The sequence below is a fragment of the Protopterus annectens genome, chromosome 12.part0, assembly GCF_019279795.1.
Source record: "Protopterus annectens isolate FY-2018-M chromosome 12.part0, PAN1.0, whole genome shotgun sequence".
In the NCBI taxonomy this organism is placed as follows: domain Eukaryota; kingdom Metazoa; phylum Chordata; order Ceratodontiformes; family Protopteridae; genus Protopterus; species Protopterus annectens.
Genome location: NC_056746.1, coordinates 145,988,146 through 146,004,501, shown reverse-complemented (window position 1 = coordinate 146,004,501; position 16,356 = coordinate 145,988,146). Strand labels below are relative to the sequence as shown.

At 47.2% G+C, this 16,356-nt stretch overlaps 1 protein-coding gene across 1 annotated transcript in view; it reads right to left on the bottom strand.

Annotated features, from left to right (window-relative positions):
- Window positions 1-16,356, bottom strand: part of MARF1 (meiosis regulator and mRNA stability factor 1) — a 2,255,654-nt gene that overhangs the window by 283,256 nt on the left and 1,956,042 nt on the right. The window contains exon 22 of the mRNA XM_044088896.1: window positions 15,285-15,345. Within this exon, the coding sequence (XP_043944831.1) occupies window positions 15,285-15,345 (61 nt within the window). The remainder of the gene's footprint in view (window positions 1-15,284; window positions 15,346-16,356) is intronic.

Genomic DNA, 16,356 nt, shown 5'->3' with positions numbered 1-16,356 from the left:
AAATCCAGCATTACCCACACCCAGGCATGGGTTACTGCTATATTATCTGATAAAATGGATAGCAACGCTGTTGCAAGAAGTTTCTGAGAAGACACTGGACATCTTTTTAAGTCATTATGTACTAGGAATGAACCAGGTAAAAGAAAAGGGACTGTAAGGTGAACATTCTAAATATGAATTTAAGGAACTTCTTTGGTCTGAGCATGTCCAGAATGGGTCAATCGGGGACCATCCTTTTGGGAGATCAGGAGTCTGAGGTAAAATCCTCTATCTCCAACTTCTTAGGTACTTTCTCAAATGTGCTACAAGCAATCAAATGCTATACCATTCTCCTTAGCTTGGAAGGTCTGGTCCCAAGAACTACAGGATGTCTATAAAGAACAGAAAAGCTCAGAATTCTAACCTGTAACTTCAGAAAATAATGACCCTCACCCATCTTACTTAAGTTGGTCTGCCCCAAGAGATAGAAAGACAGGAGGTGTAGAAGGGGATAAATGTGCGATGAGAGACTGTTGATGGCACAATCCCTACTGGCTTGGAGAAATCTTAAAGAAGTTTCACCCCTCCACCCACATTGCTGCTTTCCTTTTCCAGTGATACAGCTACATACCAGTTTCTTTTCAAATACTTCATGTTTGAACTACTCTGCCCGCATCAATTTCTGGCAAAGGGGTCACTGTTCTGTAAAGTAGTTTCTGTTACATCTTAGAATGACAGGGTTTAAGAGCAGTTTTCACCAGCTTCTGTGTCTTGTCCTTTTATTCCAACCTTTTAAATATTTCTTGAGGAGGCCCAAAAAGCAGTTTTGTATGCAAGAGGGCATCCAAAAGCTGCCATTTCATACTTCTGCCAGAAGCTGCAATCTAATTCAGGCATGCGTTCTGTTCCAGTGGCTGCTGCTCAGAACATTTAATAGACTTTTTAAGCACTCTAGGTCTCTAGTTTGTCTTTCAGAGTTTCACCTGGGAAAACCATATCTGCAATTTAAGCATATTCCTAATTTTCTAGGGCGTGCACTCTCAAAATTAACTGTCCGCGACCACCACTAAGGCTCTGAGCTGTTAATCAGCTACTTCATATGGTACTGGGGTTGATATACACAGCCTACATTTGCCTGCTGTCCAACCTCGAGCAAGTCACTTAACCAGACAGTGCTTTGGGGGATTGGAAATTTGGGCTAAGATCTTTAATGTTATCCTGGACTACATGCCTAGAAACCAACTCAACTATAAACCTAATTTTTGCAGACCCTAAGGTGTCAAGAGTATAGATTTTGCCAGAATAGTCAAAGATCCTTCTCTCCACTCCATTTACTATATTTAGCCCTGTGGTCCCCCTCAGACCTTTTGGCAGCCTCCAGCAAAGTCATCACTAGGTTGGACATTAGGTTTTCATGAAGGCACCTGAACTCCTCAATTCCTGTTATCGGCCAGTTTTTGGAGGGGTGGGCAGCTGTGTGTCTAAACCCAACAAATATTGATTCAAAAGTGACTCAAATGAATCCGACAGATACAAATTACAAGCTTAGGCTCATTAATTCCCACAAAGTCCCGATAACTTTTCTTACACCACCTCTGAGCTCCATTTTATGTGCACTCGTATAAAGTTCACAAAGATACATCTACTGATGGGGAGCCTAAGGAAACTGATTCCTCATGGTTGATCATAGCCTACAAGCAAAAACACCTGGGTACAGGTGAGTTATTTTCTTAGATAGAGACGCTACTCCAACAGAAAGGAAAGCATGACCACAGAGATTAATAAGAAGTTATGTACTCACCATAACCTTCCATCTGAGTAGATAAACTTAATTTGTCAGCAACATGTGGGTATCGGATCCGACTTCGGATCCGAGCCGGCAGTTTTCAACAGCTTAGATCCGAGCTCGTAGCTCCTCCCTCTACCCATAAACCCCTGCCAACCCTGACTGACCTCAGATCATGTTTGCCCCCAAGCAGCAACTGCTACAGATTTACCAATTTTAAATGTCATCTCTGAAGACAGCAAAAGTGAATAATCGAAGGTCAGGGGGAAGGAGGGGGGGATGGTTGCTGACAAATGAAGTTTATCTACTCAGATGGAACGTTATGGTGAGTACATAACTTCTTAATCTGAAGTAGTTAACTTCATTTGTGCAGCAACATGTGGGACAGAGTCCCCAGCTACCTGAATCTTGGGCGGCCATCATGGAAGGATGTTCCGGAGCACTGCAGAGCCAAAGGATGCTCTCCCTCTGGAGATAATACCCAGTTTATAATGGTTAATAAAGGTATGAGATGAGGCCCAAGTGGCGGGCGAACAAATATCATCTAAAGGTACTCTGGATCTAAAAGCAGCAGAGGTAGACATAGATTGGGTAGAGTGGGCACGGACTCCCTGAGGCGCGGGCCTACCAGAACTTTCATAAGCCAAAAGAATACATTGCGAGATCCATCGAGACAACGTAACTTTGGATACCGATTTACCCAAATTATTTTTGGCAAAGGAGACGAACAACTAGTCATATTGCCTATGACCAGATGTCCTGTGAATATAGAATTGAAGTTGTCTATGCACATCCAACGAGTGTAGTTTGTATTCTCCTTTGTTGTGATAGCTGGGAAAGAAGACTGGCAGATTAATGGACTGGTTGATATTAGATTCAGAAGCAACCTTTGGGAGAAAGGAGGGATTGGAGGTAGACTCTATCCTTGTGGAAGGTTAGATACGGGGGTTTGACACAAAGGGCCTGAATTTCAGAAACTCTTCTGGCAGAGGTGATGGCGACGAGAAAGGCCGTCTTCCAAGACAAATACTTGAGTTCCACTGAAGCTGCAGGCTCAAAGGGGGGAGCTGTCAAAGCCTGAAGCACTAACGACAAATCCCACGGAGGTACCACTTCCTTTACCGGAGGTCTGAGCAGGAAGGTGCCCTTCAGGAAGGTCTTGCACAGCTTTGAAGTGATCAAGGGATGCAGATCATGTCCAACACGGTAGTGAGAGAGAGCTGCTAGTTGAACCTTGACAGTGGAATAGCTAGCTCCCTGGTGAAATAATCCTGATAAGAAGTCTAGCACAGCAGGTAAAGGAGCTGTGAAGGGATCCAAGTTTTGACGTTCTGCCCAGATAGAGAAACGTCTCCATTTGCTACTGTAAACTTGTGGGCTGCAACTAGAATAGCTTTGACTGGGGAAGAGATGCCGGGAGTCCTGGCTAGGAGTGGAACTGGAGCAGCCAAGCTGTGAGCTTGAGGCTGTCCAGGTCCAGGTTCGGGTTCAGGAGACCCAGAGGGTGGGAGATCAGATCCGGGAGGGGATCTAGAGTCCAAGGAGGATTCACCAGATGAGACCAAAGGTAAGGAAACCAGGTTTGACGAGGCCAGAATGGGGCAATGAGGATAATCCTGCTCCCCAACCGACTGGCTTTCTGTAGAAACTTTAGCATCAGGGGGAGAGGTGGATAAGCATAAAGCAGACCGGGAGGCCAAACATGCACCAGAGCGTCTCTCGGGGATTCCCCGACTTGGGGAATTAAAGCAAAACAGCTGTTGCATTTGGTGTTTGAGGGAGAGGCGAAAAGATCACAACAGGGCTGCCCCCATTTGGCAAAAACTGATTCGCTACATGCAGATTGAGAGACCACTCGTAAGGTGAAAGGATGATGCGACTGAGTTTGTCCGCCAGGATGTTGGAACGTCCCAGAATGTGCGTTGCAATGAGAAAACGGTTGGTGGAGATCGCCCATTCCCACACTCTCATGGCCTCTCGACAGAGCGGGTAAGACCTGGTTCCCCCTTGTTTGTTGATGTACCAGACAACAGACATGTCCGTCTGGATCACAATTGTCCCTAGAGGAAGAAGGTCCTGAAGTGCTTGCAACGCTAACAGCACTGCCCTCATCTCTAGGACACTGATATGCAAAAAGGTCTCCGTATCATTCCACGTGCCTTGGACAGTCCTGCCCGAAGAGTGCCCCCCCACCCGAGGCGAGAGGCGTCCGTGGTCACCGTGGCCATGGGAGTGGGCCATAGAGAAGGGGTGTCCCGTGTGGAGATCCAGAGATTGCAGCCACCACACGAGAGCCCTCTTACAAGCCCTGCTGATGGAAATGGGATGACTCAGAGGGTAGTGAAGAAAAGACCACTGGACTTGGAGGGTCCACTGTAAGACCCTCATGTTTAGACGTGCCATAGGTAACAAGTTGATTGCTGCTGCCATTGAGCCTAGAGCCCTCAGGACCAACTCCGCCGGAGGAGATGAAGATAGAAGGATGGCCCGCACATGAAACCTCAGGGTTCGAAGTCTCCCTGGGGTTAAGAAGGCTACAAGATTGATTGTGTTTAACCTGGCTCCGATGAAATCTATGACTCGGGTCGGGATGAGAGCAGATTTGTCTATATTTATTGTGATCCCTAGCCAGGGAGCAAGGCGAAGAAAATAATCCCTGGCTGTACAGAGTAGATGCCTTGTCTAGGTGGACAGGAGCCAGTCATCCAGGTACGGAAAAACCTGTATTCCCCTGGAGCCTCAGGTGGGCTGCTATCACTGCTAACACTTTGGTAAACACCCTGGGGGCTGAGGTGAGACCAAAGGGGAGAGCCCTGAATTGGTAATGACTGGCTCCTAGCCAGAGGCGGAGAAACCTCCTGGATCGTCTGTCCATTAGAATATGATAGTACGCATCCTTGAGGTCTATCGAGCACATCCAATCGTTCTCCCGTAATAGGGGGAGAATAGATTGAAGAGTGACCATCCAGAACTTTTCTTTGGTTACTGAAAGGTTCAAAAGGGAGAGATCAAGGATTGGTCTTAAGTCCCCCGTCTTTTATGGCACCAAAAAGAACCTGGAGTAAAAACCCGATACGAGCTGGTCTGGGGGGATGTGTTGGATGGCTCTTTTTTTCTAGGAGCTGCCGGATTTCCGCAGCTGCAACCTCCCTCTGATCGGGTGGGACATCGGGGAGGTGTTTGGGGAAGAGAAGAGGGCAAGAGAAGGGGATCTGGTAACCTCTGGATATGATGCGACGCACCCAGCGGTCTGTCGTGATGGACTCCCAAGCTGCCAGGTGCCTCGAGAAACGCCTCCCGACTGCCTCCAGAGTGGAGCAGTCAGGCAACCCTTCAGGGCTGTTGCGTGGGCCGGTCAGAGAAAGGTTCTCTGGACCCAAAGTTCTTCGGGCCCCCTCTGCCTCTAGGGTGGCGTCCTCCCTGTCCTCCTCTGCCACGGAAGGACTGGGGGTCCGGAGCGGACTGGGACTGTTGCTACTTTCGAAAACACATCTTCTTCTGTCCCTTTTGGTTCTTGCAGAAGGACCTCTAAGGAGCAGAGAAGCGGACTCCGACGGCAGACGTCTTCCCGTCCTTTTCGCTCTGGACCAAGGTGTCGCGAACGGTCTTCCCAAATAGGGCAGAACCATCAAAAGGGGCATTTGCGAAAGACGCCTTGAAGGGCTCCGCAAAATCACAATGCCGGAGCCAGGCCTGACGCCTCATGACGAGACCTGCTCCGCTGGCTCTAGCGGCTCCTTCCGTGGCATGGGATAGTAGCCGCATAGAGGTACTGGAAATGGACCTAAGAGTGGCCATATGGGTGGAGTACAACTGTTTGTCCTCCGCCATGGACTCCGGGGGTGATGCAGCGTATTCCTTAATAAGATCCCGCTGCAGCCGAATAACGTGTGCCATGTAGTTCAGTGACCTCACAGAGACGGACAATGAACTAAACACTCGCTTCCCTAAGCGGTCCATTGCTCGGGACTCCTTGCCCGGGGGGTGGACCGAGGGGCTCTCCTGAGCTAGTTCCCTCTTAGTGGCCGCCGCCATCAACATGGCATCTACGGGGGGATCCTTGCTCCAATGGGGCCTGTCGGCAGGGGGACTGAGGATCCTGTCAGGGCGCTTCGGGACTGGCTCCACAGTGTCCGGCTCCTTCCACGCCCTGCTGGTAATCAGGTCCACCAGGGGGTCGGCCGGAGGGGACACCCAAGAGGTAGAAGGGCCTGCTTCAAATGCCTCCAGGAACACGGCTTCGTCCGAGGTCGGCTTTGGGGCAGACCACCCCCTCTGATCCTGAGCATTTCCATGATGTCCCCAAAGGGGACATCCTCGGGGGGGTGACCTTGGGGAGCCTCCCCCCTCCTCCAAATCTGTGTCTTCTGGCAAGGACTCAGGGGAGTCCAAGTGCCTCCTCTTGCACTTCCGCTTGTGGGGGATCTCCTTGGGGGGGAGGGGCTGTCCGAGGAGGCCTCACCAGCAACATCCTGTTCCAAGGGAATGACCTGGGACATTGAAGCAGGCTGTCCCTGGGGCCGGGTGATGGAAGTCAGACCCAACAGAGAAGGAGTGCGGGGCGGAGCTGTGGCAAGGACCGGGGGCCTGGAAGCAGTCGACAGAGCCCTCTCCACCACTTCGAACGCCGAGGGAGAGCCGCTTTCTCTGGGATCAGAGAGCGGGCCCTCACTCGGATCCGACAGGTGGATCGGGGCCGGCGCCGAAGCAATCGGATCCGACGGCCCAGTATGCTCTGACCTGGACGGAGCCGAAAGCATACTGAAACCCTCAAATCCAAAGCTCAACCCTCAGCTCCGAGAGCTCGGATCCGACAAAAACGGACCCGACAGGCTCGAGGGAAGAGTCGGCGCCGAAGTACCCAAGACCGTCGGCGCCGACCCACCCCCGGTTCCAAGGCTGCCCGGCTCCGAACCCGGGAAGCGGGATGGAGAAGGAGCTATCGAGGCAAAGAAAGGGGTCGAGCTCCCCCCCAGAGGGGCGGGAGGGGGAGGCAGGAGCACTCCCATCTGCAGTTGGGCCTGAAGGAATCTTTGCATCATCTGGTCCAAATCTGCATTGGAAAGGCTGCGAGTAGATCTCGATGAGGCCACCGAGGCGGGACGTGAGTGCCGCCTCAATGACCTCGAAGAAGATCGGGTCTCCTCCTCCTCAGGGCCCGGTGAAAAACAGGGGGACCAGATCCGAGAAGGAGGAGACTGGGAAGCCCTGGAGGGAGAAGACCGCTTAGCTGGGGGAGCCGAAGCAGAGGCCTCGGCCCTCCGCTTGTGGTGCTTCTCCCTTCTCTTGTCTTTCCTGGCCTCCCTCTCCTCTGGGCCTACAGTGGGAGGTTGAGTCCCGGCCGGGGGGAGAGAGGCAGGAGTGGCCGCTGCCGAAGCCGCGGTGGTAGCCACGATAGGATCGGAGGCCGATGCCAAATCTGGGGGAAAAAGACCCGGCAGGATCAGCTTGGATCTCCGGTCCTTAAGTGCCCTGGGGTTGAACGCCACGCAGATGGAACACCCAGAGGTAAGGTGTCCAACCCCAAGGCACAGAACACACAGAGTGTGGCCATCAGCCGATGAAAGCTTGTTGCCACACTCGGTGCACTTGGAAAAGATGGGTTTTGGGGCCTCCGACATTTTAAACTAAGGAGGACACACACGCTAGGCCCCAACACACGCACACAAACCCTAACGAACCAGCGAGGGAGAGGGAGGGAAAAAAATTATAACTAAAGAGTAGTTTAAACTAAGGTAAACAGGTAAAGGGTCTAAACACATGGTCACTCACACTAAAGATGACGAAAAAAACAGAAACATTTTCTAACTTTCTCACAAGAAATGCCCTAAGCACGGAGCTCGAAAATCCAGCTGCTGTCAACAAGCGCGGCAAACTAGATCTGAGGTCAGTCAGGGTTGGCAGGGGTTTATGGGTAGAGGGAGGAGCTAGGAGCTCGGATCTAAGCTGTTGAAAACTGCCGGCTCGGATCCGAAGTCGGATCCGATACCCACAGGCTGCTGCACAAATGAAGTTAACTACTTCAGATTCCTCTGCCAGTATTCAACACGCTGCTTAGCAACTTTTTTAAATAGTAAAAAAAAACAGATGAGATATCAGTAATGGGGAGAGGGACACCTAGGTCTCAGGCATGAGATTCTAGTCTACCAATGGAAGACTAGATCTTTATGGCATGATGCCAACTAAACGTACTATAAAGTGCGGTCGACCACTGTCATGGGCATCAAGGTATCCGACAATACAATGCTGGAGGAGCAAACAATTCTCAAGGGGTAAGCCTGCCCCTGCAGAGGATCCCCTGAATGTGACCCAAATTATCTGTGTGTGATCAGTGGCACGGGTGATGGAGGGAATTGCTCAGGGAGGATGACAGTGAGTGAGTGACTGTTGTTGGCCTGCCATCCTGGGGGAAGCAGCTTTGGCTCAATGTTTACTGAGTAGCCAGAAGCAGCACTAAGTGTTACACCATACAACATGGGTCTGTTGGGCACAAGCTGCCCTGGGGCAAGCAGCATCAGTAAACCTTTAGTAAGCTGCCTTGGGAGCTGGATCTGTTGGGGGTGGAATCCAACAGGGTCCACTTACTAGCACCTAAACCTCACATCTCTAGAAGATGAAAGGATCATAGGGGCTCACACCCCACACATGGAGAGTGCCTGGTTCCCGCCACTGAACAGGAAATCGAACCATTACATAAGACACCATGGAATAAATAAAAAAAAAAGTCCTGAGGGGTCGGACATGCTTTGTCAAAGCTCATCAATTACCACTCAACATATGCATTGCAGCAACGTCTTCTGAAGCCTATGCAGCAACCACCACCAACAGATTCCCTCTGTCTGCCTTCAGAGGAGTTGGCACAGGTGGAAATGCCAAAGTAATGGGACATCAGAAAAGCATGCATGAAGCATATCCTCATTGGGGCCTAAGTCTACAGGACCCTGCTAAAGAGATGAGGTCTTGAAGTTTTTAATGGAACTTTTCTTTGGTGACTCCACTTTATATGCCCTTCAAGGATAAAGGGCCACTGGCTGATGGCTTGCTGGGGAGACAGTGATGACCTTCTAAACAAGAGGTCCTTATGAATGAAAGACATTGGGTGCAATCTGCCTTCCACTAGCACTAAAAGCACTTTTCTGGGGACATCATGGACCTTGAAAAACATGTAAATACCGGTAGTCACCTAGAAGAGACAGACAGCACATTCTTTCTTGTGACAAAAAGTGAACTGGATAACGGAGCGAGCAGCTCCATCTTTTAGGCTACATTTTGGACTGACACTTGGGATGAAAATGGAGCAAAGTTCGTGGGGAATGTCTCTGAAAGCTCTGGAAGTCAGTCGGGTGGGTAGATGTCAGCTTCTGGCAATTTTCCAAGGAAAAAATAATTATCCTGAAGTTATAACCTCTATGATAAAAGTACAGTTGTGTACACTTACCATAAATGTAGATGTTCGAGTGTATTCACTGTTGCAGTCATTACATTTGGGTAATCTGCTGGCAGGTTGCCCTCAGACGGCCTGAATATCAAAGTCTTGGTTCCTGCGTCGGTTACCGTCTCCTTTTCCATGTCAGGTCGTCAGGGGTATAAAACATGCAGCCGACGCCATTTTCTTCAGTTTTTCTTGCCCCAGATGTCAGGTGCCCAAATGGGGAGCAAAACAAAAAAAAAAAAACCAAAAAAACCAAAAAAAAAAAAAAAAAAAAAAATATATATATATAAAAATGCACTTGTAACAAACATTACCTTCATCTAAAAGCAAATACACCACAAAGGCTGTAGAATGTAGTGAAGGAAAGAGAAGTTATAGAAAAAGGGGGATGGCGGGTGGGTAACCTGGACTGCAACAGTGAATACACTCGAACATCTACATTTATGGTAAGTGTACTCAACTGTACTATGTTCTTCGTGTTTCACTGTTGCAGTCATTACATTTGGGTAGAATCCCCAAGCTATGGATGGGAGGCTGGAACTAAATAGCATTAGGTGTAGCTATAAGGCCCCGCAGAACTGCAGCGGCAAAGCCTGCCCTGGACTTAGAGAAGAGGGGCAAATGATAATGCTTTGTAAAAGTATGAACAGAGCTCCAAGTAGCAGCTTCTAGAATGTCTTTGGTTGGCACTCCTCTGAGAAAAACTGCTGAGGTAGATGCAGCCCTGGTGGAATGTGACCAGATTCCCTTGGGCACCGGTTTACCATGATGCAAGTAGCAGAAACGAATATAGTGGCTTATCCACTTTGAAATAGTCTGCTTTGAAATAGCCTTCCCCTCTGATCTTGAAGCAAATGCCACCAATAGCTATTCAGAATTTCTTAGAGATTTGGTATTGTTTAAGTAGAATCTTATCTGTCTGTGTACGTCCAAGGAATGCAGAATCTGCTCCCCCTTGTTCTCCGATTTTGGGAAAAAGTCGGCAGATGAATAGTTTGGTTAAGAGCTACACTGGATACCACCTTAGGCATAAAGGAAGGATTGGTCCTGAGGGACACCCTGTCTGGGTAAAATGTAATAAAAGGCTCCACAGCCATGAGGGCCTGTAGTTCTGAAACCCTTCTTGCTGAAGTGATTGCCAGAAGGAAAGCTGTTTTCCAAGAAAAAAACTTTATATCCGCAGTAGCTGCTGGTTCAAATGGAGGCAGGGTGAGCTTTTCCAACACAAAACTGAGGTCCCATGCAGGAGTTGGTGATCATCTGGGGGGCCTTCAATTTTTCGCCCTTCTAAGATACTGTTTTAGTAGAGGATGAGAAAAGATGGGAGGCTCTGTGTTGTAATGAGCCGAGATGGCAGAGGCATGGATTTTTATTGATGAAAAAGATAGGCCCTTGTCAAGCATCTCAGTCAAGTATTGTAAAATCTGAGGAATATTTGGCTTTGCTGTGTCCATTCCTTGTGCTCAATTCCAAGCGCAGAATCTCTTCCATTTATCAGCATAAGATTTTCTAGAACTAGGCCTTCTGGCTTCCAAAATGCCATCCATCACAGATTTATTGAGGAGGAGGAGTTTGAATAATTACATGATCAGCCACGCTGCCAGGTTCAGAGTTTGGAGCTGATTGTGCAGAATTTGATTGCTCTGCTGAGACAGTAGATGAGGTATATGAGGCAAGTACCAAGGAGGTAGTTGAGAGATATTCCTTAGAATTGGGTACCAGTGCTGGCAAGGCCAGTCCGGGGCAATTAGGATCATTTTTGTTTTTTCCTGTCTGACCTTTAGTAAGACCTTGGGAAGAAGAGGCAGAGAAGGAAAGGCGTAGACTGACAGGTTTTTCCAACTGAAGGATAGGGTATCCACTTTCCATGCTTGTCTGTGATAAGTCCTTGTGCAGAATTTGTCCAGTTAATAATTTTGGGGAGAGGCAAATAGATCTATGTCCGGACTACCCCATTTCTCTGTTATCACACTGAAGACTTGTGGATCCAGTTATCGTGAGGGTCCATAAGATTTCTGCTTAGGTCGTCTGCCAGAGTATTTTGTTTTCCTGGCAGGAATTGAGCTTGAAGATGTACTTGGTAAGTCAAGGCTGTGTCCCACAATGCCATGGCTAGTCTGCAAAGGGGGTAGGAATGTGTACCCCCCCCCGCTTGTTTATGTACCACATAACCGTGGTGTTGTCCATCTTTATCAGTAGTTGTCCTGGATGAAGTAAGTCCTTGAAGGCTGTCAGGGCATTCTGAACAGCTAACATCTCTTTCTGGTTGATATGCAGATGCATTTGTTTTGGGCTTCATATTCCCTAAATACATCTCCCTGCCAGGTGGGCCCCCCAAGCATAGTCTGATGCATCTGTATTTAGGGTTTGGGTGGCAGGGGGTAGAGTGAAAGACCAACCCATGTTCTCGTGACATGCCCCTGCCCACCAAAGAAACTCATGCTGTAGGCAGGGAATGAGAGGAATCATTGTTTTCAGACTGTGACAATGTTGACTCCATACCCTTTTTAGATACCACTGTAGTTTCCTCATATGCAGTCTTGCATATGGAATTAGTAGAATGCAGGATGCCATGAACCCCAAAGCCTGCAGAATTTGTCTTGCAGATAACTGGGTTTTTGTTGCCATCTGTTTGAAGTAAATAGTCAGTTGCCTTTGCTTGTCTGGCATAAGGTAAGCCATCTGGGCAGTTGTATTCAAGCTTGCACCCAGGAATGTAATCTTTTGAGAGGGTACCAGTTGTGATTTCTTTTCGTTTATTGTGTACCCTAGGCATGTTAGAAGCCTTTTTACAAATGCCAGATGTTGAAGAAGAATGTCCTTATTTTCTGCTTGAATGAGACAGTTGTCCAAGTAAGGATATATTTGTATGCCTCTGTCTGCAAAATGCAATTACTGGTGCCAGGCACTTTGTAAAGACCCTGGGCACAGTAGATAAGCCAAAGGGCAGTGCAGAGAATTTGTAATGCATGAAACCAGCCTTGAAGTGGAGTATCTTCTGCACGATTCCCTTATTGGGATATGCAGGTATGCCTCTTAAGTCTAGAGTCACTAACCAGGCATTCTTGCCCAGCATGGGCAAAAGCTGTTGCAAAGTGAGCATTTTGAATTTTGGGATGTTCAAGAATGTGTTCAAAATCGATAAATTCAGTATTTGGCGCCAGGCATGATCTTTTCTGGGTACCAAGAACAGTCTTGAATACAACCCTTGCTCTTTTTCCTGTTCTGGTACTGGCTGAATAGCCCTTGTAATCCATGAGGGATGTAACTTGTTTCTGTGCCTCTGCCCATTGCTTTTGTGGCAGATCTGGCCAACCGTTTGGAATTGGCAAGGTATGGAAATGAAATCTGTATCCCTGGGATACTATGTTTAGTACCCACTTGTCCTGGGTTATTAACTGACAATTTTGAGCATGAAGTGCTAATTTTCTCCCTAAGGGGGCTGCTAAAAGATAAGTGCTTGGTGAAGGAAGAGGGAAGTAATTGAGACTGTTTACTGTAAGGCTGTGCTTTGTTTCCTCCAGATTTGGAGGTAGATGCACCCCATTGCTTTGACCTGTAGGAACCCTGTGACTGGTATCTAGAGCCTTTTGAGCGCCAGGATTTGCCCCGTGAGGCTCTGTCATACACAGGAAAGGACTCTGGGTGGCTGTACTTGTAAGAAATCTTTTACAGTTTGCATAGATATAGCTTTGTCTTCCATTTTCTTTAAAACCTCTTCTCTGCCTTATTACCAGAGTATCATGCTGTAAAGGTGCATCCAAAATTTAGCTTTAACATGATCAGGCAGATTTTGCTCCTTTAACCAGGCATGCCTTCTAATCACAGATCCAGCAACAGCGGCCCTGCAAGAGGCCTCCAAGGAATCAAAACCACATTGCAAAGTATGCCTTCCAAACTGTTCTGCTGCATGCAATAATTCCTGTAATTCTTTATTTTCCACCCATTCAGAAATCAACATCATTTTCTGTTTCAATAATCCCATAACACGCTGTTGATATTTAAGCATATGAAACTGGAAGTTTAAGTCCCTAATTGCCAAGGTTGCAGACGTATAAACCTTCTTTCCCCATCTATCCAGAGCCCTGAAATCTCTATCAGAGGGGGTAGGATTCTTAGCTGTTGAGGCCTTTACACATTTGGGACCCTGTGAGATAGTTTCACGGTCAGCAGCAGGATTTTTGAATAAAAATTTGTGGGAGTCAGGAACCCTGTAATATCTGTCTGGCTTACTAGGAGCCGGAGGGTAGGGAATCAGGAGCCATGCTTGATTCTGAAAACATATAATCAACAATGTCTAATACAGGAGGTATAGCCAAAGACCTATGCTGAGGAAGAAGGAAATCCCCAAGCCTCTTTTTGGATTGCGAGAAATCCAGACTCTCTCAATGAAAATGTTCTCTTAAAGTATGCAATTTGTTTGTTTGTTTCTTTCGGCTTTTCCGGGTTAGGGGTCGCCACAGCGGAACTCCGGTCCGCTAATGATTGGTAGTGGATTTTTACATACCGGGTTACCAGCCCTGATGCACAACCTTCAACGAAGGCACGCCCCATTCACGTATGCCTCCACACAGAAGACGCTCTAGCTGAGAATCGAACAGGACAATGTCTTGCTATGAGGCGACAACGCTACCGCAGCACCACCACCGCAGTCCCCTTAAAGTATGCAATGTTTCCCCAAAAGAATAATCTTCAGGAGGAGATGCAGATGGGACGGATTCTTCTGCATCTGAATCCTCATAGGGTGGTACAGAAAATTCCTAATCAGAAGAGGAATCAGAAAAAATAGAAACCTGATCTGAAGATTCAAAATCAGGGTCTTGCCTAGGCTTCTTATCGGAGGGGGGGTTGAGAACCCCTGATCAAGGTAATTAAGTCTTCAGCCATTTTGATCATCTGTTTTTTAGGCATAGCGGCCTGAGCACGTGGCTCATGCATCATTTTTTTAGCCTTAGAAGTTGCTTTTGAAGCTGACGTCGGGGTTTTATATAGAAATGCTGAGGCCTGAAAACACCCTTAGAAGCCGGTGCCTGCTCAGCGGCTCTGGACCCATCCGAGGGAGAGACATCCGTGGGTACAATACTCTGAGATTCTCGCTGCATGCCAGACTCCACATGGGTCTCGGTAGAGGCCTGCGACGCGAAAGTAGCGGGTATCAAGGGCTGCAAAAGCACCTCACCGAGTACCGGCGACTGGCTTAGCAGAAGCTTCGTCGGTTTTGGACCTCGACGGTCTGTCTCTGCCCTTTTCTTTGTACTTTTTGTGAACTCCGGTAGTCGGACTGCTATCCGACGACATTTCAGGGTAATTAAATCTGTTTCCAAAATATTTTGAAGCAAAGATATACTGACGCTTAATAGTGTGTTAGTTAAATCTAGCACAAAACCGACAGCAAGGCACGTTATGATCTGGGCCTAGGCAAGGAATACAGTACAAATGAAAATCCTTATGAGGTGTTTGCGTCCCACAAGTAATGCAATTATTAACTTTTACTGACATCGGTAAGGAGCAAGAAAAAGTTTCCCCAACGGGGTACTTAGCTTTAATTGAAGACTTCGGTTCTGAAATTCGAATGCGAAAATTTCAGGAGTCGGCCGACCGGCACTTGCGAACTGCTTCTGCTTCGGGCACCACGCGGCAAGAAAGTCTGAAGAAAATGGCGTCGGCTGCATGTTTTACACCCCTGACTACCTGATGTCATGGAAGAGGAGACAGCAACCGACGCAGGACCCAAGACTTTGATATTCAGGCAGACTGACGGCAACCTGCCAGCAGATTACCCAAATGTAATGACTGCAACAGTGAAACACGAACATCAATCTATTCCTCCCACAATTCCACTGTAGATTTTTCACTTCAACCTTAATTTCAAAACAATTTCTATAACGGACATGGGAATTAATTAAATTTTACTTCTCATTATATAACAAATGCAATATATCTAAGCAATAGCTCATTTCTTATATAGTTGTTTCTAAAAACAAACATAAAAATTGCGTGAAATTAAAACTGTTCCTTGACTCAGCACAGTGCTGTCACAGAATTTGCCTGCAAATACTCAAAATACAATTAAGTTTTCAAATTTACCTTTCATGTCATTCTTTAACACCAGAATTCTCTTGTGACCATGACCTTTTATCCAGACAACCTGCATAAAGAAGACAATCAGCAGTGGTTATTTTTGACATCTGAACTGTACAGTTTCCAAGCACATCACATTGAGAATATACACTACAAAGTTTTAACCCCTGCCTATCACTTAAAAAGGAATGAGCGCCCAAAGTATGCACTTGTAAAGCATGAGAGAGATAAAGCCAGAATAAAAGCTATGTAAAATAAACCAAAAAAGCTTTTATTATACCTTGCGCTTTTGAATTGACCTCAACACTTCATCAGGCTATTTTGGTTTATTTTATATAGCCGTGTTTGTTGTCACTCAGTTTTCATTCTGGTTTTGCTTCTTGCGTACTGGTGTGACAATTTTATCCCAGCTGTCTGTTTTTTACTTTTTTTGGGAAAAAACAGAGGTGTTGGGAGTTCACAAAAATGCTGTCTGAACAACTTAAGAGAGAACACAACTTCACTTAGATCTGAAATCTAACTACAAATGTATTCTAAATTACAAAACAATGGATTTGTCCAAGAACTGCAGCAGAAGAAAAATCACTACCGCTTGGGTTAGGGATACCAGCTCTCCCTCTATGTGGACAGCTGGTTCCAAAGGTGGCAATGTTAATTTGCCTGCCTAACATAACATGTCCCACATGGACAAAAGTACTGAACTTAGGGGTGGGGGCAAGATGAAAGGAGAACCCCATTCTTTGAGGGAAGTAGAAAGGCTCTAAAATACCAGAGTAATCCGTTATATCAGTGTCAGCAAGGCACCAGTCATCCCATCAGCGGGATAGAGTAAAGATGGGCTCCTAACACAGTGCAGCTCCTTACGTGGGACATATGCTTTCAAAGTCTGAAGAGCACAGCTAATCTCCTTGAAGCAGACAATGCAGAAATGTTCACACCGTGGCTAAGGACAATTATTTATGGGATATGCATGCTTAGGCTGCTACAATCAAAAACTGGCCCAGAGATCATTCATCCTCTCATCACTCATAAGAATATGGAATAGTGTTCTTTGCCCTTTCTGGTCAGGTGGAACCTG